At 46.4% G+C, this 22,384-nt stretch overlaps 1 protein-coding gene and 1 long non-coding RNA gene across 2 annotated transcripts in view; both read left to right on the top strand.

The window, feature by feature from the left end:
• Positions 1–22,384, top strand: part of LOC310843878 — a 165,437-nt gene that overhangs the window by 118,083 nt on the left and 24,970 nt on the right. The window lies entirely within an intron of this gene.
• The window catches only part of DGAT2 (diacylglycerol O-acyltransferase 2), a 58,236-nt gene that overhangs the window by 15,956 nt on the left and 19,896 nt on the right, over positions 1–22,384 (top strand). The window contains exon 2 of the mRNA XM_083737153.1: positions 16,182–16,301. Coding sequence (XP_083593279.1) covers positions 16,182–16,301 — 120 coding nt within the window. The remainder of the gene's footprint in view (positions 1–16,181; positions 16,302–22,384) is intronic.

Below are 22,384 nucleotides of genomic sequence, written 5' to 3'. Positions count from 1 at the left end.
TATCAAAATGAATGTAAAATCAGTGAAATGTATATATCTGAAAAGTATAAATGATTTTAAAAATAAAGTAAAAATAGTGATTCCGAGAGAAGGTCGGCTCAGACCTCTGCACGCTGCCTAAGCTGGTGTACCGAATCGGCTATAAAACTTGAAAGCTTTTCTTGGCGTGGAGCCACAGCTCCTCAAGGAGTCGGGAACAAGCAAAGCTCTGTTCGCTGGTTCTTGCTCTTTGCGCCGCCGCGCACGACTGACTGGGAGAAACCAGCCGAGCGAGCTTGACTTCGCCGTTGTTAAACATGACCTTCAGCACCTAGCGCCAGGGGCGAGAAATCGGCGAGAAAATGATTGATATCGTTATCTCTCTCCTCCCCACTCCGAACAGGAACATCTTAAAGATTAAGTTTTAAAAATAGGTCTTTATCCAGGGCAGGGTGATTTAATGGCTAAGACTTCCTTTCATCTCTGGGCCGCGTGTAAAAACGGTGTCTCTCCAGTGGATGGAGATTGCTTGAGAGCCCTTAGACGTCTAGTTTGGCACTGAGCCGTATACTGATTAATCATTGTTCATATTAATATTATTAATAAGTCGTGTTGGCTACTGAACCAGGTGACTCTTTTACACAAATGTGCACCGGTGCAAGTTACTCAGCGTTACTCAGAAGTAAGTCCTGCTGCATAGAATGGGGATTACTCTGGAGTAGAGTGGCTGGGGCAACCCTGTCAGATGGGTGGGGTACAAAATAATAATAATAATAATAATAATAATAATAATAATAATGTTTTAGGGGTTACATTGGGCTTAATTTAAGTGCATATCTTTTGCACCTGACTTCAGTTTATTGATCTAGGAGTTCCATTTTTTTAAAAAAAATTACCAAACCCTCAACCCTGAAAGTCCGTCCTCCCCTATATTAACAGACATAAGGCAATGCAAGACCAGTATGCTAATGTAGAATTGCACCATAAGCGCAATTAGCTCTTTATTCCAGCTGGGTAATTCTTTATCCTGATATTAAACCTTTGGCTTACGAGGGGGGAACTAAGCCACTTACAAACTCGCTTGTGCGCTGAAAAGCATGGAAATTGCAAGCTAAGGAACCTGGGCTTAACCCCTGTGCCTTGTAAGCACATTTTTACAATCACACAGATTGTGCTTATACGACTCGGAGAACCTCCAGGTGCCCCTTTTATCGTGCATTCGTGATTTGCACTCGTGACAATCCCAATTTCGGTTCTTTGCCTTTCGCACCTGCAAAGGTTTGGGGGCAGATGTACCGCTTTGTTTTTGATCCATGTTTGTCACATAGTTTCCTGCTGAAATCCTTCAGCTTTTTATAGCATGAACGTTCCAGAGCTGTTGTTTTTGTTCTGCCACAGGGCAAGAGTGTCCCCTCTGCATGGCCAATACAGTGGTACCTCTGGTTACGTGCTTAATTCGTTCCGGAGGTCGTTCTTAACCTGAAACTGTTCTTAACTTGAAGCACCACTTTAGCTAATGGGACCTGCTGCTGCGCCACCGCTGTACAATTTCTGTTCTCATCCTGAAGCAATGTTCTTAAGCCGAGGTACTATTTCTAGGTTAGCGGAGTCTGTAACCTGAAGCGTCTGTAACCTGAGGTACCACTGTACAGTAACAGTGGGGGACGTGGCCAATTGAAAAATGAGAAATGGGGAGAAACGGGGACACTCCCCATCCCTACTTAGGATGGAATGTCCCGCCCTACAAAATTTCCCCTGCAAATTAGAAATGAGAGGTTGCAAAGCGAAGCAACACTGGTTCCCAGTATGTTTCCGAGCACAATTCAAAGTGTTGCTGCTGACCTTTAAAGCCCTAAATGACCTCAGCCCTGGATGCCTGAAGGAGTGTCTCCACCCCCATCTTTCAGCCCGGACACTGAGGTGCAGCACTGAGGGCCTTCTGGCGGTTCCCTCCCTGCGAGAAGCCAAGTTACAGAGAACCAGGCAGAGGGCCTTTTCAGTGGTGGCACCTGCCCTGCGGAACACCCTCCCATCAGATGTCAAGGAAATAAACAACTACCTGACTTTTAGAAGACATCTGAAGGCAGCCCTGTTCAGGGAAGTTTTTAATGTTTGATGTTTTATCACTTTATTATTATTATGATCGATAATATTCTGTTGGGAGCTGCCCAGAGTGGTTGGGAAAACCCAGCCAGATGGACGGGGTAGAAATAATAAATTATTATTATTATTAGTGATAGGCAAACAGACACCCTAACCCCCCAGGACTGTGTTGGGGTATAAACAACAACAACAAATGAAATCATTTCGTTCAGCATCCTGTAGTTTAGCAAACCTGTTTAATTCACTGTTTAGGAGAGTTTTTAATGTTTGAAGTTTTATTCTGTTTTTAGTCCTCTGTTGGGAGCCACCCAGAGTGGCTGGGGAAACCCATCCACATGGGCGGGGTATAAATAAATAAAATAATAATAATAATAATAATAATAATATAATAATAATAATTATTATTATTATTATTACCTGGCTTCCAGACATATTAGCTTTGTGCATGCAAGGGAGATTCCACCCCCCCTCCAACACCAAGAGATCTGGAGTGGTACCAGCCCAGACACAGGGCTTAGAGCTACCTTGGAGCTTGACGTAATGCAAGTGTCTTGCAATCGTTTGAGGTGGGAGGAAGCCTTTGAGTTTGGGTTGGAGGCCAACCCAGGGCACAATGGCCCATCTTTTGCAGATGCTGCCACCTGACCTGTCTGCAAAGAGGCACGGAAGGATGGGGAAGTAATAAAACTTCCCGCAGAAAGTAAATATTGGCTCTCCAGAACAAGAGTGTTTACAGGTCGTAAATGGCCCGAGGTGAAGAGATTTGTGTGTGTAAATAATGGGGTTGCAATGGGATCATTAGGAGTGCTGGAGAGTCAGTGGTCTCGGCCAGGGCAGGGCAGGAGTCCAGAGCCTCACTCAGCAAACTGTCTAGAAGGAGTGTGAATGTGAAGACTCATTGGGGAGCAAGCCAAGTAATAATAATAATTTATTATTTATACCCCGCCCATCTGGCTGGGTTTCCCCAGCCACTCTGGGCGGCTTCCAACAAAATATTAAAAACAATACAGCATCAGACATTAAAATCCTCCCTAAACAGGGGCGCCTTCGGTTGTCTTTTAAAAGTAGAATAGTTGTTCACTGCCTTGACAACTGCTGGGAGGGCGTTCTACAGGGCAGGTGCCACCACCGAGAAGACCCTCTGCCTGGTTCCCTGTAACCTCACTTCTTGTAGGGAGGGAACAGCCAGAAGGCCCTTGGAGCTGGACCTCCATGTCTGGACTGAACCTCCTTTTGCAGGTAACTCTTATTAAGCTGTCCAGGAACCCCATCCCATCAGGGTATCTGGGTATTCTCCCCAGTATATAGAACTGGAAAATTGTTTTGTTTTTGTTTGCTCAACACACAACAAAAAAGGACAAAATGAACCATAGTGAAGGTACCATCAGTCTTGCCTTACATAGAGAGCTAATATAAGTTTCATAATCAATAAACTGTAATGGTCTCTTCTTTATAAACCCCACTTCCCATCTACTCCATAAATCAAATTAACCTGTTGTTACTGTCATCTCACATCACGTTCAAAATATGTCAAATTGTATAACAAGTGAACGATATTGCTGGAGTTATTCAAATGCCGCTACGAATTTTAGGTCAGTATTACTAATTTTCACATATATTTTAAATACTTCCCATTTTGAAATGAAATCTTTCCTTGGTTTGTTCTTTAACTTTTTGGATAAACTGGAAAGTTGTTTTAAATGCCGCAGATCTCATGGCTTTCCGCCTGCCCTCTCCGTCCCAGCACAGATTCAGTGCTCTTGCGACGTTTGCCGTTTCGCTCTTTTTCTCTGCATGAATTCTGCAGTTCGGAAGTTGATAACGCAGGGCTGGAATTGTTGGCTTGGAAACAAAGCGCGCTGCCTGCTTAATGGAGTGCTCCTAATAGGTCGGGCCTAATCTGTAGGGCAGAAAAAAACACATTGTGGTGCCAGCGTATCTGGTATTTTATAGGCAATGACTGAGTAACATAACTGGCCTTGGTGTCCAACAGGAGTGCTGCATATCAATAGGGTTAGTGCGTATATAATTTTTATTAATTTTTCTCTTTTACCCTTTTGAATACTCATTTAAACATCCTTAAAATATCAATGACTTCCTTTCTTCTCTTTCCATGGTTCATTTGCATACCTTAAATCCCTGCATATTTTAGATAAGCTAAACCAGAGGTCAGTAAACTTTTTCGGCAGGAGGCTGGTCCACTGTCCCTCAGACCTTGTGGGGGGCCAGACTATACGGGGGGGATGAATGAATTCCTATGCCCCACAAGTAACCAAGAGATGCATTTCAAATAAAAGGACACATTCTACTCGTGTAAAAACACCAGGCAGGCCCCACAAATGACCCATAGATGCATTTTAAATAAAAGGACACATTCTACTTATGTAAAAACACACTGATTCCCGGACCGTCCGTGGGCCGGATTTAGAAGGTGATTGGGCCAGATCCAGCCATAGTTTGCCTACCCATGAGCTAAACCATTCAGTATTCCATTATTACACCCATCAAAACTTATTTACACTGTTGAATTTATCTTAATGCTGCCAACGTTTTCAAGTGTACACCCCCCCCCCCATATATTCAATTAACGTTTTCCAATCTTCTCTTCTTCTATATGTTAGGTCCGCAAGCTGCTCATATTCCATCAGTTTAAGTTTGCCATTCTTTGTTAGTTGGGACCTCGCTCGTTTTCCATTTTGGGGCTAATGAAACATGGGCCACAGTAGTGGAATACATAAATAAATAACCTTTTTGGACCTCTGGGAATCTCAGTCTGAGTTATCCCCAACAGAAAGGACTTTGGGGTTTTTGGGAAAGTACAGTGGTACCTCTGGTTGTGAACGGGATCCGTTCTGGAGCCCCGTTCGCAACATGAGCAGAACGCAACCCGCGTCTGCGCGGGTCGCGATTCGCCACTTCTGCACATGCGCATGATGTCATTTTGAGCGTCTGCACATGTGGCGAAACCCGGAAGTAACCGTTTCCGGTACTTTTGGGTCGCCGCGGGACGCAACCTGAAAACGCTCCACCTGAAGGAAACATAAAATGAGGTTTGACTGTACTTTAAAACATTTTTTTCAATTCATTATGGATCATTCCCCAGTACCCTTTTACAAGTCCACCACATATGAAAGGTTAGTGTGTATGTCTCTTTGGGTCACAGAATCATAGAATTGTAGAGCTGGAAGAGTTTATGAGGCCAATGTAGGAATCTTTTTCCCAGCATGGGGCTCAAACCCGCAACCCTGAGATGATGAGCCTCATGTTCTACCAACTGACCAAGTGGGTCAGTCTAGACCAGCAGTTCTCAACCTGTGGGTCCCCAGATGTTGTTGGACTACAACTCCCATCATCCCTAAGCTCTGGCCTTGCTAGCTAGGGGTGATGGGTGTGGTAGTTTAACAACATCTGGGGACCCACAGGTTGGGAAAGGCTGGTCTAGACAATGTGCGGAGATGCATTTAGAACAAACACTTTCCTGAATTTGGGTTTGGTCAACTTGGGCATTGCTTAAGCCTTCCCCAACGTGGTGCCCTCAATGTGTTTGGGTCTACAACTCCTCTAAGCTCCAGCCGTGGTGGGAGGTTGTGGGCCAAAAGATCTGAAGGGCACCATATTGGAGGGAGGTTGGTTTAAACTATGGTGTGGTGCCTTAACGATGTGTTGGTGTCTTGAGCTGCCATCTTCTCAGATTAGTCTTTTTCTAAAAGCAAAGGTGGATTAGAAGAATTGAGTAGGCCACTTAGTTTTCATCCTGAGACTCCTGTCTCAAAATTCAGTTTCCTTTTGGGAATTATAGAGACAGAACTACCCAAGCTGTATAGAAATTTGTTCACGTATGCAGCTACTGCGGCAAGAATGTAACTTGCCCCCAAAATGGAAAGAGGTCCCAGTGAAAGAAGGATGGACACAAAAATATGCAAAAATGGCGAAACACTGGAAAAATAAGGAATCAAGATAACAAACTTTTAATAAAAGAATGGAAGTGGTTTATTGAATATTTGCAAATAAACTGTAAACAGATAAGAACATTGGCAGGATTATTGTAATAACCTGCAGTTTTATAAGGGTATATATTTAAAGTAGATGAATAAATGAGTAAGTTAATTTGGAATATGCAGAAAATATAAAGAAATGAATTTAAGGAACTGCAGAAAGAGGGGGAAGGAAGTTGAGTTTCCAGGTGTTAAGATGACTGTAAAATTATTGAAATGTATAAAATTAAAAATCATTTTAAAAATCATTTTATGGCCTACGAAGATGGTGTACGGCTGCGGGAGAAATACAGTGGTACCTCGGGTTAAGTACTTAATTCGTTCCGGAGGTCTGTACTTAACCTGTACTTAGCTAATGGGGCCTCCTGTTGCCGCCGCACCGCTGGAGCACGATTTCTGTTCTCATCCCGAAGCAAAGTTCTTAACCTGAAGCACTATTTCTGGGTTAGCGGAGTCTGTAACCTGAAGCGTATGTAACCCGAGGTACCACTGTAATGGCACATGCAGTTTTTGGCAGCCCACTGTGATCTCCCTTACATTTGCTTGTTTGAAGTAACTCAAAGTAAAACCAAACAGCAATAGTTATCCATTAAGACGTTTGTTCTGGTACAACGATAAGCGTACTCGCCTTTTAATACTCTTAAGTAATCTGGGTGCATTGTAAATGAAGTTCTTTTCTATTGTTACCAGTATGTTTTCCTTCCTTCTCTTTCTGCTTGACATGCCTGCGGCAAGGAATTTCTCACCGTCTTGAGAAATCCCAGAAATTGGAGAATGGGTTTCCTTGTGGCTGCATTGCAACATCTATCTAGTGGCTTTTGTTCTGCCTTGGAACGGACTGTGCAGAAAGGGTGACACAGGGACTAATGGGGTCGCGATGGTGGGAAAGACGTTGAAAGCCACGAGATGGAATTGCGCAACGCGAATGTTCACGTTAAGGCAAATCTGTGGGTCTTGCAGCTGTGAAAATGAAAGGCGAGTCTTGCCAAGAGACTTGAAGTTCTCTGACGTGCTCGATGGCCTTTTGGCCATCACACTCGGGTCTGTTTATTAAAGCGCTAGGGACCTACTTGTGCGACGCTGGATTGCTCTGTTGTATTTTAACGTGCGTGCCAGCTGGTTGAATGCCATCGTTTTTTTAAACATATATTTGTTGTTGTTTAGTCGTTTAGTCGTGTCCGACTCTTCGTGACCCCATGGACCAGAGCACGCCAGCTACTCCTGTCTTCCACTGCCTCCCGCAGTTTGGTCAATCTCATGCTGGTAGCTTCGAGAACACTGTCCCACCATCTCGTCCTCTGTCGTCCCCTTCTCCTTGTGCCCTCCATCTTTCCCAACATCAGGGTCTTTTCCAGGGAGTCTTCTCTTCTCATGAGGTTGCCAAAGTCTTGGAGCCTCAGCTTCAGGATCTGTCCTTCCAGTGAGCACTCAGGGCTGATTTCCTTAATAATGGATAGGTTTGATCTTCTTGCAGTCCATGGGACTCTCAAGAGTCTCCTCCAGCACCATGATTCAAAAGCATCCATTCTTCGGCGGTCAGCCTTCTTTATGGTCCAGCTCTCACTTCCATACATCACTACTGGGAAAACCATAGCTTTAACTATACGGACCTTTGTTGGCAAGGTGATGTCTCTGCTTTTTAAGATGCTGTCTAGGTTTGTCATTGTTTCTCTCCCAAGAACCAGGCGTCTTTTAATTTCGTGGCTGCTGTCACCATCTGCAGTGATCTAAACATATATACGTATGTATAATTTTTATTAACTTTTTCTATTTTTTTGTTGTTTAGTCGTCTTAGTCCCTGACCCCATGAACCAGAGCAAGCCTTGGAAACTCTCACTTTCTTCTCAAAGCCTCTCCTTTTTTATGTCCATGCAGTTTTCTTTGCAAAATACCTGAGTCGTTTGCCAGATCCTTCTCCAGGTAGATCACATTTAGTCTAAACTCTTGGCTATGATCTATCCATCTTGAGTGGCCCTGCACGGCATAGTTTTTATTTTTATTTAAAAAAAAAATATTAACAATTTCAACATAACAAATCATCAAAACAAATCATCTTCGTTATTTCCTTCCCTTTTCCCCTTCCCCCAAGACTTCCCTCAGCTCCTCTCTCTGACTTCTCAACTCATGTTATTCTTTGCATATTGTAAAATTGTACATATCCTTTTATTATCTATCTACTATATTAACCCTCAATAAATTTATGTATGTTTATTCAAAACCTGCCAAGGAGTCCAGTTCATTTTGCTACCTTTTTAAGTAACTTGTGAAAAGTTCCCATTCTTCTGTGGTGTAGTGGTTAAGAGCGGTAGTCTCGTAATCTGGAGAACCGGGTTCGAGTCTCCACTCCTCCACATGCAGCTGCTGGGTGACCTTGGGCCAGTCACACTTCCTTGAAGTCTCTCAGCCCCACTCACCCCACAGAGTGTTTGTTGTGGGGGAGGAAGGGAAAGGAGAATGTTAGCCGCTTTGAGACTCCTTAAAGGGAGTGAAAGGCGGGATATCAAATCCAAACTCTTCTTCTTCTTCTTTAGAATCACAATTGTCCTTATCTCACAGTTTGTATGTCAGTTTCACCAGTTCTGCATATTACATCAATTTCTCTTGCCACTGTTCTTTTGTCGAGGTTTGCTCATTCTTCCATCCTTGTGCTATCAAGACTCTTGCCGCTGTTTTAGCATACATAAATAAATTCTTTATACCGCATAGTTTTTCAAGCCCCTTCATCACAACAAGGCAGTGATCCATAAAGGGCTTTTCTATTTTACATTTTAGAATATTCATTTAAACAACCTTCAATCCATGACTTCTTCTCTTTCCGTGGTTCAATTTGCATACCACAAATCCCCGCATATTTTACATAAGCTCAACCGTTCAGTATTCCATTATTACATCCCTCAGAACTTATCTAAACTGTTGAATTTATCTTAAAGCTGCCAGTGTTTTCAGCTGTACACAACAGTTATTTCCCATTTTTTAAGTAGATGTTTGCAATCTTCTCTAAACGTTTCTTCTTGTTGTTCTCTTATTCCGTATGTTAAATCTGCAAGCTGCACATATTCCATCAGTTTTAATTTGCTGTTCTTCTTTGGTTGGGACCTTGCTCGTTTTCCAAGAATGGCGTCGTTTTTAATGCTGCCCTTCCTTGCCCCAGGCGGGGGCATCAATTGCTTGCGGGTTGGTGGGCAGCCTACTTTTGACGGAGAATTATAGAATCATAGAATTGGAAGGAACTTCTAGCGACATCAGCCCTCTGCAATGCAATGCCAGCTCTGCCCAAATGACTTCCACCCATCTTGTGGGCCATTGGGCAGTTGCGATGGCTGTGGTGTGCCCTTTTTATGGGCTTTGGTCTCCATCTGAGGTCGAGGCTCCATGCCACCTGCCAACTGGTGGGCGCATCACATTTTCATGCCTTGCGCTCTTGGCCACAGGTCGCCAATCTGCTGCTTCTCCTGGAGGTCTCATAGAACAGGAGGGGAAAAAATGTTTCCCAAAAAAGCGGATAATCAGACATACCTCTTTCACGTGCGCCCTCACCTTGCCAGTGTTTCCCAAACTTGGGTCCTCAGCTGTTTTGGGACTACAACTCCCATCAACCCTAGCTAGCAAGACCAGGGACGATGGGAACTGTAGTCCGAAAACGGCTGCAGACCCAAGTTTGAGAAATACCGTAAGCTCCCGATATTCTTACTTAAACTCACAGTAGCACTCGGTACAGAGGTATTCTGCGCCTTTTAAATAATGTTGTCAAGGCAAAGATTTTGGCAAGTGTAGGGCCAGGAAGCTATCTTTGCTGAGATTCCGTCTTTGACACACAAAAACTATGGGCATTGACAGTCCTGCATCCTTTGCATGGGATGAGCCTCGTTGCCCTGCTGTGTCCTTGAGGAGATGCTGAGTTTCTTCCATCGGATTCAGCTGCCTAGTTTAAATGCGGCAATTTGCAGGAGCAGCCCGAGCGTGGAAGATGCATGACTCCTTTCGCTCTCGTTCCGGGGGCGAGAGGAGCTCCCAACATTTTTAAGGTGACTACTGGATTGGACTATTTTGGATTCTCCGCCTCCCCACCTGCTGAAACAAAAAAAATTCCTTCCAGTAGCACCATGTTTCCAAAAAAAGCAGATAATCAGACATACCTTTTTCACGTGCACCCTCGCCTTGCTAGTGTTTCCCAAACTTGGGTCCTCAGCTGTTTTGGGACTACAACTCCCATCATCCCTAGCTAGCATAACGGGTGGCGCTGTGGTCTAAACCACTGAGTCTCTTGACCTTGATGATCGGGAGGTCAGTGGTTTGAATCCCTGTGACGGAGTGAACCCCCGTTGCTCAGTCCCAGCTCCTGCCAACCTAGCAGCTCAGTCCCAGCTCCTGCCAACAGAAGCAGAATTAGCTGCTTATCCACAGGGACAGGCAACTCGTCCAGGGCCGGTTCTCAAGTATATATCATTTCTTTCCTTGGCTATACAGTGGTACCTCGGGTTAAGAACTTAATTCATTCTGGAGGTCCGTTCTTAACCTGAAACTGTTCTTAACCTGAAGCACCACTTTAGCTAATGGGGCCTTCTGCTGACGGAGCATGATTTCTGTTCTCCTCCTGAAGGATTAGCAGAGTCTGTAACCTGAAGTGTCTGTAACCCGAGGTACCACTGTATAGCAACCAGGTGGTGACTTGCGTGGATGAATAAGGCTATTCTGGGTAGAAAACAGTGCCATAACGGGTGGCGCTGTGGTCTAAACCACTGAGTCTCTTGAGCTTGATGATCGGAAGGTCAGTGGTTTGAATCCCTGCGACGGAGTGAGCCCCCATTGCTCAGTCCCTGCTCCTGCCAACCTAGCAGTTTGAAAGCATGCCAGTGCAAGTAGATAAATAGGTACTGCTGTGGTGGGAAGGTAAATGGTGTTTCTGTGCACTCTGGTTTCCATCAGAGAGTCCCGTTGCACCAGAAGTGGTTTAGTCCTGCTGGCCACATGACCCGGAAAGCTGTCTGCGGACAAATGCCAGCTCCCTCAGCCTGAAAGTGAGATGAGCGCCACAACCCCATAGTTGCCTTTGACTGGACTTAACTGTCCAGGTGTCCTTTACCTTACCTTTACCTTTTACTTTACGGTGGTACCTCGGGTTACAGAACGCTTCAGGTTACAGACTCCGCTAACCCAGAAATATTACCTCGGCTTAAGAACTTTGCTTCAGGATGAGAACAGAAATCATGCAGCGGCAATGCAGCGGCAGCAGGAGCCCCATTAGCTAAAGTGATGCTTCAGGTTAAGAACAGTTTCAGGTCAAATACGGACCTCCGGAACGAATTAATTACTTAACCTGAAGTACAATTTTTTTTGGGGGGGGGGGAATGAATGAATTCCTATGACCCACAAATAACCGAGAGATGCATTTTAAATAAAAGGACACATACTACTCATGTAAAAAAACGCTCATTCCCGGACCGTCCGTAGGCCGGATTTAGAAGGCAATTGGGCCGGATCCGGCCCCTGGGCCTTAGTTTGCCTACCCATGGTTTATGTAGCCGTTGTTGCCGTACCTGACCTGGAATCCAGACTAATGGATCTTTATCAAGTCTCTGCAAATGAAAGGTGACAAGTTCTCTTTGTAATCCATCTGTTGTGGACTCCTCTGCCCAGGTTATGCGGTTTCTGCCAGCCCCATTTGGTGGCATGTGGGGATGGATATTACAGCCTCCCGCTCCACATCATCTCCAGATGTTTGGACCACTTCAAGCCCAACTGGCATGGGGTTCAAAACATCTGCAGGGCACCATCCTGGGGGAAGGCAGTTACCGTACCTTTCCGTCTATAAGACTATATTTATTCTTGAAAAACCATGCTAAAAAAATTGGGTTGTCTTATACATGGGTAGTGCATAGGGTGGATGTTTGATTGGTTGCTGTCATGGCTGTCAGCGGCTATTGTGCGTGTTATTGGTTGCGTGCTATTGGGCGCGCGATTGGGGGCTTCTGCCGGCGAGGGGACAGACAGGAGGCGGATTTTGTGATGCATGCGGGTGAGTGATGGTGAGAGATGGTGACTAACTCAAGGTAATCCAGTAAGATTTAGGGATGAGTGTATTATGAACCTCCCTGCCCTTATTCTGACACTTTAACGAGGACAGGACATTGATATCTAGATACCTGTTCTAGGTATCAAGGTATCTAAGTAGCAAGACACACACCACAGCTCTGGGATGTAGCCATTGAAGGATGCTGAAGTCTTTTGCACAGATGGAGGGGCCAGTTACGTTCTTGGATAATAATGTTTGTGGCACATTATTATTAATTTTGTATAATACCACCCTTCATCCGAAGATCAAAAGCCCGTCTGTGTGCCTGCTTCCTTGTTCCCTCTCCTGCTGCTTGTCTTACAATATCGCTAAACAAACCGATTAAAAATGAATGAAAAAGCCAGTTACGCTGACTCAAGGAGACAAACCCAGTAAAAGCAGCCTTTGGAGAATTTACTACTATTGAGGGAAGAGGGAGATGGGGAACATTATCATCCCTCTTGCCCAGGGGTTCTTACCGAATCAAAATTCTCCCCAAAATAAATCTCTACGTGCAAGCCAAGAGAGAGAGGAACCTCCTGTCATTTGAAACTTGGTGCATTTATTTATTTAACAGGGTTTTTATATCACTTAATTATAACCTCTGAGTAACACTGTAAAATGCACATTAAAATTACTGGTGAAGTTAGATGTTTAAAAAAACTGCATGGGGAAAATGCAGAGAATACTTCACAAAACAGTACCCTAAAACACATACCTGGACTTGTTTTGATTAATGTCTGCAGGAGACTTTGTGGATATTTAAGTTGTAATTAGAAAAATCTCAATAATTATTCATAAAAGGAACGGCTTATAAGAAGTAAATAAGGAGGCCAGATACAGGATTAAGGAAGTATTTTATTTGGTTGTTTGTATTGTTGTATGTTATGCTTATTATATGTTATGTTCACGTTTAATGAGGGTGGATTTCTGTACAGTGGTACCTCGGGTTACATATGCTTCAGGTTACATACGCTTCAGGTTACAGACTCCGCTACAGAAATAGTGCTTCAGGTTAAGAACTTTGCTTCAGGATGAGAACAGAAATCGTGCTCCGGCGGCACGGTGGCAGCAGGAGGCCCCATTAGCTAAAGTGGTGCTTCAGGGTAAGAACAGTTTCAGGTTCAGAACGGGCCTCCAGAACGAATTAAGTACTCAACCCGAGGTACCACTTTATTGGGTGTGTGTGTTTATGTTGTAAATAAAATTTCCAATTAAAAAACCCCCTGCTTTTGTTTGCGTTTTGAAAAACGTGAGGTTAGCTTGTTTTTTAAAAATGCATATTGTGAAATAAAACATTGAAACACATTTTTAAATTTACATGGCTGTGTTGCGTTTGTGTAAATCAAGTCTCTCTCTCTCCCCCCCCCCCAGCTGGTGATGAAAACAGTCACAATTGCCTTGTTCCTGGCTTTGTGAAAAGTTAAACCGAAAAGCAAATTCTGGTCTCCAAGAGTCATCTTGGTCCTGTCTCTTGGGGATCCATCAATGTGTAACTTTCTCTGTGCCCATTTGCGGATGGATGGAAGCTACTTGCAAACAAGGAGCGTGGGTTGTTTTGGTTTGGTTGGGGGGGGGCGTGTTAGCCGAATCCTCCCCTTTCCATAGTCCATCTGCTGAAAAGTTCAAGCGCCTGTGGGATTTTGCAACGTAAGGAAACAAAAAGCTGGCAGGGGTCTCGTGGCTCAATCTCAGGTCTTCTGTTTTGCTGATCTTTGGGACCAAGGCTATTTGAAAGGTCGTTGACTTTTGGCGTTGCTGTTTTCTCCCCATAACTGGCATGCCTCCTGTCCACATGGGCAAGGAATGCCACAGCGATGCAATCGCATCCTTGTGGCTCCTCTGCAAATTACTGCACCACCCCCCTCTCGGTCTGCCATATGCATGACTTTCTCACATGGGACCAAGCTTAGACATGGCAGCTTGTTCTTGTGTAAAGCTTGTTACGGAAATTACGGGAGGGGCCACATCTTTAAAGTTGTTAAATGTTACAGATATTATGCATAAATGTATCCTTTCGACTTGGCTGCTCAGGGAAGTTACCTAGCTTTAACCATCATACAAAATCAACTCCTTTCCTCCATGTATACACACCGCCTACACCAGGAAGTGCCCAGAGGTGACAATTGCTGAGCTGATTGTTGGCCAAGGAAAGACTAATCCCATCACCAGACTTGCCAAGGGGTCCAGACATGCAAAGGAAGTTCTATTGTACTTTGGGTGGTGGGACTTCAGAGGTGTTTGCCTGTACTAATACCTGGGTCTTGCCTTGACATGTCTGCTTATGCTAATCTGCGGACAAACGCCGGCTCCCTCGGCCTATAGAGCAAGATGAGCGTGCAACCCCAGAGTCATCTGCGACTGGACCTAACAGTCAGGGGTCCCTTTACCTTTTAAGTTCCCCTATATCCCTCTTTAAACAAGACTGTGACATGTGTATAAAAGAAGTTTGCTCACATCATCAGTTCACAGTTGGATCCCAGAAGGCAGATTTACCGTATTTTTTGCTCTATAAGACTCACTTTTTCCCTCCTAAAAAGTAAGGGGAAATGTGTGTGCGTCTTATGGAGCGAATGCAGGCTGCACAGCTATCCCCGAAGCCAGAACAGCAAGAGGGATTGCTGCTTTCACTGCGCAGCGATCCCTCTTGCTGTTCTGGCTTCTGAGATTCAGAATATTTTTTATTGTTTTCCTCCTCCAAAAACAAGGTGCGTCTTGTGGGCTGGTGCGTCTTATAGAGCGAAAAATACGGTAGTTACAAATATGTACAGGTGGATCCTACCCCATATGGGGAGTTTGATCCCATTGACTGCACACTTGCAGTCACTGCAGTTCACACAATGAAAGGAAGATGGAAAAAGGAGGAAGGAGGGCTGTGTACCTTGTGCTTGTGTTACCTGCACAGGTAAGGTCATGCCCACTTCTAAAAGGTAAAGGGATCTCTGACAGTTAAGTCCAGTTGCAGACGACTCTGGGGTTGCGGCGCTCATCTCGCTTTGCTGGCTGAGGGAGCCGGCGTTTGCTCCACAGACAGCTTTTCCGTGTCATGTGGCCAGCAGGACTAAGCCGCTTCGGGCGAAACCAGAGCAGCATGCGGAAACACCGGAGTGGTACCTATTTATCTACTTGCACTTTTTGGCAACCAAGCAATGGGAGCAACAGCAGCTCTCCCTGTCGTGGGGATTCGAACTGCCGACCTTTTGAATCGGAAGCCCAAGAGGCTCAGTGGTTTAGACCACAGCGCCACCCACGTCCCATGCCCACCTCTAGTCACATGCAAAAGGAAGTATGTCCCAGCCCAGGAGGAAACAGGAAGTTCCGACTGGCTGGACGAAACATCCCCTTGCATGTCCACTCTAGGAAAACAAGGAATGTTGTACTTGACTGCTATTTATGTATCACGTCCCACACATTTTGAGTTTGGATGTGCCCCATGGGAAGCCCAAGATTGACCACTGTGAAGGGTGATGGGCTGGCATCCAACTTTCAAGCATCCAGCTGCTTGAAAACACGCGCTCTTGGGCAGAGTTAGGATCAGCTACGGTTCCCTGACAAGCGCATACCTAACAGCAAACTGGGAGTTGGGATGATGGGAGTTGTAATCCAAAAAACAGGCAGAGGGCTTTCTCTGTGGTGGCGCCCACCTTGTGGAACACCCTCCCACCAGATGTCAAAGAGAAAAACAACTACCAGAGTTGTAGAAGACATCTGAAGGCAGCCTTGTTTAGGGAAGCTTTTACTGTTTAATAGGTTATTGTATTTTAGTGTTTTGTTGGAAGCTGCCCAGAGTGGCTGGGGGGACCCAGCCAGATGGGTGGGGTATAAATAATACATTATTATTATTATTAATGCCAGGATGTGTAGCCCAGTTCCCCTTTCACGCAGAGGATCAACGAGTAAATAGGACCATGGTTTACGTGTGTTAATTCCTACAACCAGAAAGCGACTAGAATTTGGAGACTGTTGCATACTTGTCTGCTTTTTGTTTCTTCCAAGGACCTGGTGACTAAGCCTTTCTCCTTTTCTCTCCCCCCCCCCCCTTCTCTCTCCAGGCACGGGGTCCGGTATCCTTTCCGCATTTCAGGATCTGTCCTGGCTGTCTAAGTCTAAAGTAGAGAAGCAACTTCAGATCATCTCAGTGCTGCAATGGGTGCTGAGTTTCCTCATCATGGGTAAGTCAAATGTTTTTGTGTTTTGAAGTCAGCTGGTTGGCAGGTCTGTTTTTAAACCATGTCTGTGTCGGGAGCTCGGCCTACACTCGAGTAGGACCCTAGCAGAGACACATGCCAGACTGGCATGATTCCTTCCTCCTGGTCGATCGTTCAGGAGCTTCAAAAGCTTTCTTCTGCCCAAACATCCCAGCGACTGATGCCAACCGACACCGGCACACTTAGGGATCCGCAGAGTTTGTGCATCATGCGTGACAGACCTCAGCAACTCAGCATTTTGGCTAATCTACTTTATTTACATATAAACACAGGGGGCGGGACATGGGTGGAGCTGTGGGTTAAACCACAGAGCCTAGGACTTGCCGATCAGAAGGTCGGCGGTTCGAATCCCTGAGACGGGGTGAGCTCCCGTTGCTCGGTCCCAGCTCCTGCCCACCTAGCAGTTCAAAAGCACGTCAAAGTGCAAGTAGATAAATAGGTACTGCTCTGGCGGAAGGTAAACGGCGTTTCTGTGCGCTGCTCTGGTTCGCCAGAAGCAGCTTAGTCATGCTGGCCACATGACCCGGAAGCTGTATGCTGTCTCCCTCGGCCAATAAAGTGAGATGAGCAGTGCAACCCCAGAGTCGGCCAAGACTGGACCTAATGTTCAGGGGTCCCTTTACCTTTACCTTTACACAGGGAGCACTGCAACATGGCTCCCTCTCTCTCTAGCATCAGACAGCAAAGAGACAAAGAACAATAGTCCCACTTCACGGAACACAATAACAGAAACATCCTGTTTCCATCACTTCCCACTCTGTGGATTCAAAACATACACCGTCATGTGAAAGACAAAAATCCCATGACTGCAACCATGGAGCAGGAATTCTAACAGTCTGTGCATCTGCAGCCAAGGGGATCGTAGACTCATAGGACTGAAGAATTGGAAAGGGACCCTGAGGGGGCTGGATTTGATCAACCCTGGGTTCCTTCTGACTCTACCATTCCATGACTCTACCTGTGTACAGAAGGCTAGTTTCCAGACACACTCAAAAGCACCCTTCTCACTCCTCCATCTGACCAACCGAGAAGCCTTAGAAGAGTTGAAGGACACATTCTAGCCAGATAGAAGTGGCTGGGGCGGGGTATAAATAATAAATTATCATTATCATTATGCATGCACATGAAAGCTCATACCAATAACAAACTTAGTTGGTCTCTGTGGTGCTACTGGAAGGAATTTTTTTATTTTGTTGGAGGTAGCGGTGAGTTCTGCATTGGTTTGAACCAAGCAGCCAATTCCTGGTAGACTCCTGGGAACCCAGACACCTCCGTCGCCAAATTTTCACCCTCAACAGCAACAAGATCTAAGTACCATCCCCGTTTCATATGTCCAGTCTTCTTCAGCTCCCCGACTGCCAAAACAACACCATCTTTGCATGAGAGGGAGCAGGTTTTGCTGGAACCCTGGAAGTGCTGACAAGCTAGGGAGACCTTCACAAACCCCAAAACAGCCCAGTGCTCGGTGGATAAAAAAAAAAATCTAACTGAATGTGGGTGACGGGGACATATTGCTGCAGGCCTCACTTCAAAACGTAGCCTCCTTCAAGTGGCAAGCGATAAATCAGAGGTCAGAAACCTATGGCCCATGGGCCGGAAGTGGCCTGTGAGGGTTGCTTAACCGGCCCATGAGCTGCCCCTAAACCAGCACAGAGTGGCGCGGGGACTCTCCTCCATGGCTCTGGAAATCGCTTCTGTGCATGCCCAGATGCCGGAAATTGCGTCTGCGCGGTTTTCAGCATCTGGGAATGCGCAGAAGTGATTTCTGGCACCACAGACATGCGCAGATGCGATTTCCTGCGTTGCGCTGCACAGAAGCGATTTCAGGAGCCGCGGAAGGGAGTCCCCGCACCGTGCCGTGCCTGGTAAGCCTTGCCGACCCCTGCGTTAAATGGAGGTACGATGGCATCCTCATTCCCCGGACCTTGGGAATGCTGAATATTGCATGTGGAGAAAACACACCCAGTGCCAAGATGATGTCCAAAAGTGGCCTGCATTTGTTGGCAGTCCTCTTGTTACGTTTTGTTCTCCGTCTCCCTGCTGGCAAGCTTTGGAGTGCCGTGTTCTTGGGCCGGGGCGGCATGAGGTGGAGCGTGCCCAGGGAAGCTCATGTGCCTCTGTTTTTCGGAAGCGTTCTAACATGCCTTAAACGGATAGTGCTGAGTAAATAACAGGATGTTCCTCAAACATCAGAGGACAAATATGGGCGTTTCATATATTCTTAGAATGTGAGGCAGCCCCAGCAGACCTGATTCGTGGTAGACTCGGGATTCACAGAAGATTATGGCTTCCCCCAAAGGGTCTGTAAAGGTAAAAGGGACCCCAACCATTAGGTCCAGTCGTGGCCGACTCTGGGGTTTCGGCGCTTATCTTGCTTTATTGGCCAAGGGATCCGGCGTACAGCTTCCGGGTCATATGGCCAGCATGACTAAGCCGCTTCTGGCGAACCAGAGCAGCGCACAGAAACGCTGTTTACCTTCCTGCCGGAGCGGTACCTATTTATCTACTTGCACTGGCGTGCTTTCGAACTGCTAGGTTGGCAGGAGCAGGGACTGAGCAATGGGAGCTCACTCCGTCATGGGGATTCGAACTGCCAACCTTCTGATCGGCAAGCCCAAGGCTCTGTGGTTTAACCCACAGCGCCACCCGCGTTCCTTAAAGGGTCCCTAGCGCAGATAAATGAATGGAGGGAGGGTCCGCCATGGTTAAATTGGTAACAGGGGGTGGCCTGAAACTTTGGGTCATTGCTATCGAAAAACAGAAAGGTGGACGTCTTTTCTGAGCCAGGAGGGGTTTGTCGTTGTGGAGAACTGGCTCTCTCTAACATGGCGCACGTGGAAGCTAAACAGATTTGCACTAACACCTAGAAGGCACGCAATGTGGGTGTGGGTATTTCAGGTAGGGGGGGACAATGCAGCCCCCACAAGCTTCACCTGACCCTCTGATATCTCTCCAAGCCATGCCCCCCCCCTTCTCAAGCCAGACCCTCATTGTGCCCCAAATGTTTTTTCTTGGTTGGACTGTGTCCCTCAACTCTGATGATGCTTCTTATTTGCCTAGAACAGCGGTAGGCAAACTAAGGCCCAGGGGCCGGATGTGGCACCATCGTCTCCTAAATCTAGCCCACGGACGGTCTGGGAATGAGCATGTTTTTATATGGGCAGAATGTGTCCTTTTATTTAAAATGCATCACTAGGTTATTTGTGGGGCCTGCCTGGTGTTTTTACATGAGTAGAATGTGTGCTTTTATTTAAAATGCATATACGATATATATGATATACGATACAATATCTTTATTGTCATTGTCCCATACAGAACAATGAAATTGAAAATCTACATAAAACATTCAAAAACCCCTAAAAACTATGAAACCCCATTTTAAAATACAATATACTATAGAGACTCCTTATGCTGCATTTAGAACCAGAATTGCATTTGCGTAGAAACTATTTCTCAGTCCTGGTCTTTATGACCCTGTACCTTCTTCCAGAAGGCAGAAGCTGAATGAGATCATTTCCGGGGTGTGTACTATCCTGCGCTATCTCTGCCGCTTTCTTATGGCACCTGGCAGCATAGATTTGCTCTAAGGTGGGAAGAGTGCACCCAATTATTCTCTCTGCAGTCTTGACAACCCTGGACAGCATTGTTTTTTCCCTGGCTGTGCAGCTCCCAAACCACACACATAGACCATCAACAGGTCCTTTGAGAGATTATTTTTCCGGAGGATTTTTTGGCATCTCTGGGTTATTTGTGGGGCATAGGAATTCGTTCATTCCCCCCCCCCTTCAAAATATAGTCCGGCCCCCCACGAGGTCTGAGGGACAGTGGACCGGCCCCCTGCTGGAAAAGTTTGCTGACCCCTGGCCTCGATGGAAAGAAGTGTGTGTGTGTTTGCGGGCATGTAGAAATTGGGTTACAGTACAAAGGCAACATTTGTACCCATTGCTCTGGCCACCTCTGCTCCTGGCCCCACCCAACCCTGCCCTGTGGCTTTGAGGGGAATACGGCTCTTGTTTTTGCCACCATGGGCAATGCAACAGCTGCCCCACCGTCTCTCCGGTGCTAAGGCATCCCTTTCGCAGGTGGTTGCAAAAAGGCTGCATCCTGACAGTCGTTGCTTAGCAACTCTGCAGAGCATGGTTTTCCTATGCAGAACTGAGTGGATGGAAGTAGTTCTGCACCCTTGAGGGTGAGAGCCCGCTGCCGTATGGATCTGGGCCCCTCTCAGGTTAGAGATGGGGGAGGAGCAGGAAATGGCCCAAGGAGGAGTCAAGTTACACTGGTGCCTCGCAAGAAGAAAAGAATCCGTTCCGCGATTCTCTTCGTCTAGCGGTTTTTTCGTCTTGCGAAGCAAGCCCATTAGCGCTATTAGCGGCTTAGCGGCTTAGGGGCTTAGCGGATCAGCTGATAAGCGGCTTAGCGGATCAGCTGATAAGCGGCTTAGCGGCTTAGAAAAAGGGGGGGAAAGGGAAAAAACCCACAGGAACTCGCAAGACATTTTCGTCTTGCGAAGCAAGCCCATAGGAAATTTGTTTTGCAAAGCACCTCCAAAACGGAAAACCCTTTCGTCTAGCGGGTTTTCCGTCTTGCGGGGCACCACTGTATTAGCGCTCCAGATATTAGGAGTGTATCTTATAAGTGCATGCTTGGCAAATGGCCCTTTTTATGTAGGTTGTCATATTGCTGAATGTGATTGGTTTAGGTATGAGTGGGGTAATGCCTGAGGCAGAGAACGGCAGAACAGGACCACAATAACTCAAGAATTGTCTCTCTCCTGACCCGGATCCTCTAAGGCCTTTCTTTCTTTGCCTCCTCCATGTGAGGTCCAGAGGGTGGCAACACGAGAACGGGGCCTTCTCTGCAGTGGCTCCCCATTTGTGGAATGCTCTCCCCAGGGAGAACCACCTGGCACCTTCACTATACACATTTAGGAATCAGGCAAAAACGTTCTTCTTTAAGCAGGCCGTTGTCTGACGGGTGCCCTTTCAAAATGTGTTAGGGAGAGCGGATAATTGGGTTGTTTTATTATGTATTTTGTGTTTTTATCCTGCGATTTTATCTTGCGAACTGCTGCAAGACCTGTGGGAATAGGGTGGTATGCAGATTTTAACAACCACGACCACAGATTCATGGGAGACGAAGCAATTGATGGCTTGGGGTCCTAATGGTAATGGCTGCCTCTGGGATCAGTGGTGCTGCACCTATAAAGAACACTTGCTCTGGAAGAGCAACGGGAGAAGACTCTTGTGGTCGTATCCTGCTTGTGAGTTTCCTCCTGGCATTTGGTAAACAGGATGTTGAACTACCGTATTTTTCGCTCTATAGGACACACTTTTCCCCCTCCAAAAATGAAGGGGAAATGTGTGTGCGTCCTATGGGGTGAATGCAGGCTTCAGGCAGCTATCCACAAGCCTTCGGAGCGCTCCAAAGGCTTGCAGATAGCAGCCTGCAGCCTGCAGCCCGGGGAGCGCAGTGCAGATAGCAGTCTGTTCTGGGGGCTGGGGTTGGGGGAAGCTCGGGCTTACCCTGCCCCCAGCCCTGCAAGCTCCGGGAGCGGCGGCGAGGTTGCGCGCAATTTTACTGCCGCTCCTGGACCTGTTTTGGGGGCTCGGGCTTCCCCCGCCCCAGACCCCCACTCGCTATCTTGGCTTCTTTGCTCTTTGAGGCTGGGGGGGAATAATATATTTTTTTTCTTTATTCCCCCCCAAAAAAACTAGGTGCGCCCTATAGTCCGGTATTCCCCGTGGAGTAAAAAATACGGCAAATGGTCCTTTGGCTTGATCCAGCAGAGTGCTTATGTTCGTCCGAACTTTGCCCTGTGGGGCAAAACAACCTGTATCCAGTTGGCACTTTACTTGCGTTTTGAGCATAGCAGGAGCTGAACGTTCCTCGCAGGCACCGGTCCCTCACTCTTGCTCCCCTCGCATATAAACATGTTGTTGTTTTCTTATTGGTGTGCAAAGTGCAAGAGAACAGGGCTCATCCAGACTGCCTTTTGTGCTGCGTTTCTAGGCACAGTTTAAAGCTTCATGTCTGAACATTATGTT

The sequence above is a fragment of the Podarcis gaigeae genome (assembly GCF_964106915.1).
Source record: "Podarcis gaigeae genome assembly, chromosome: 4".
Classification (NCBI taxonomy): Eukaryota; Metazoa; Chordata; class Lepidosauria; order Squamata; family Lacertidae; genus Podarcis; species Podarcis gaigeae.
This window is presented reverse-complemented; position numbering and strand designations above follow the sequence as displayed.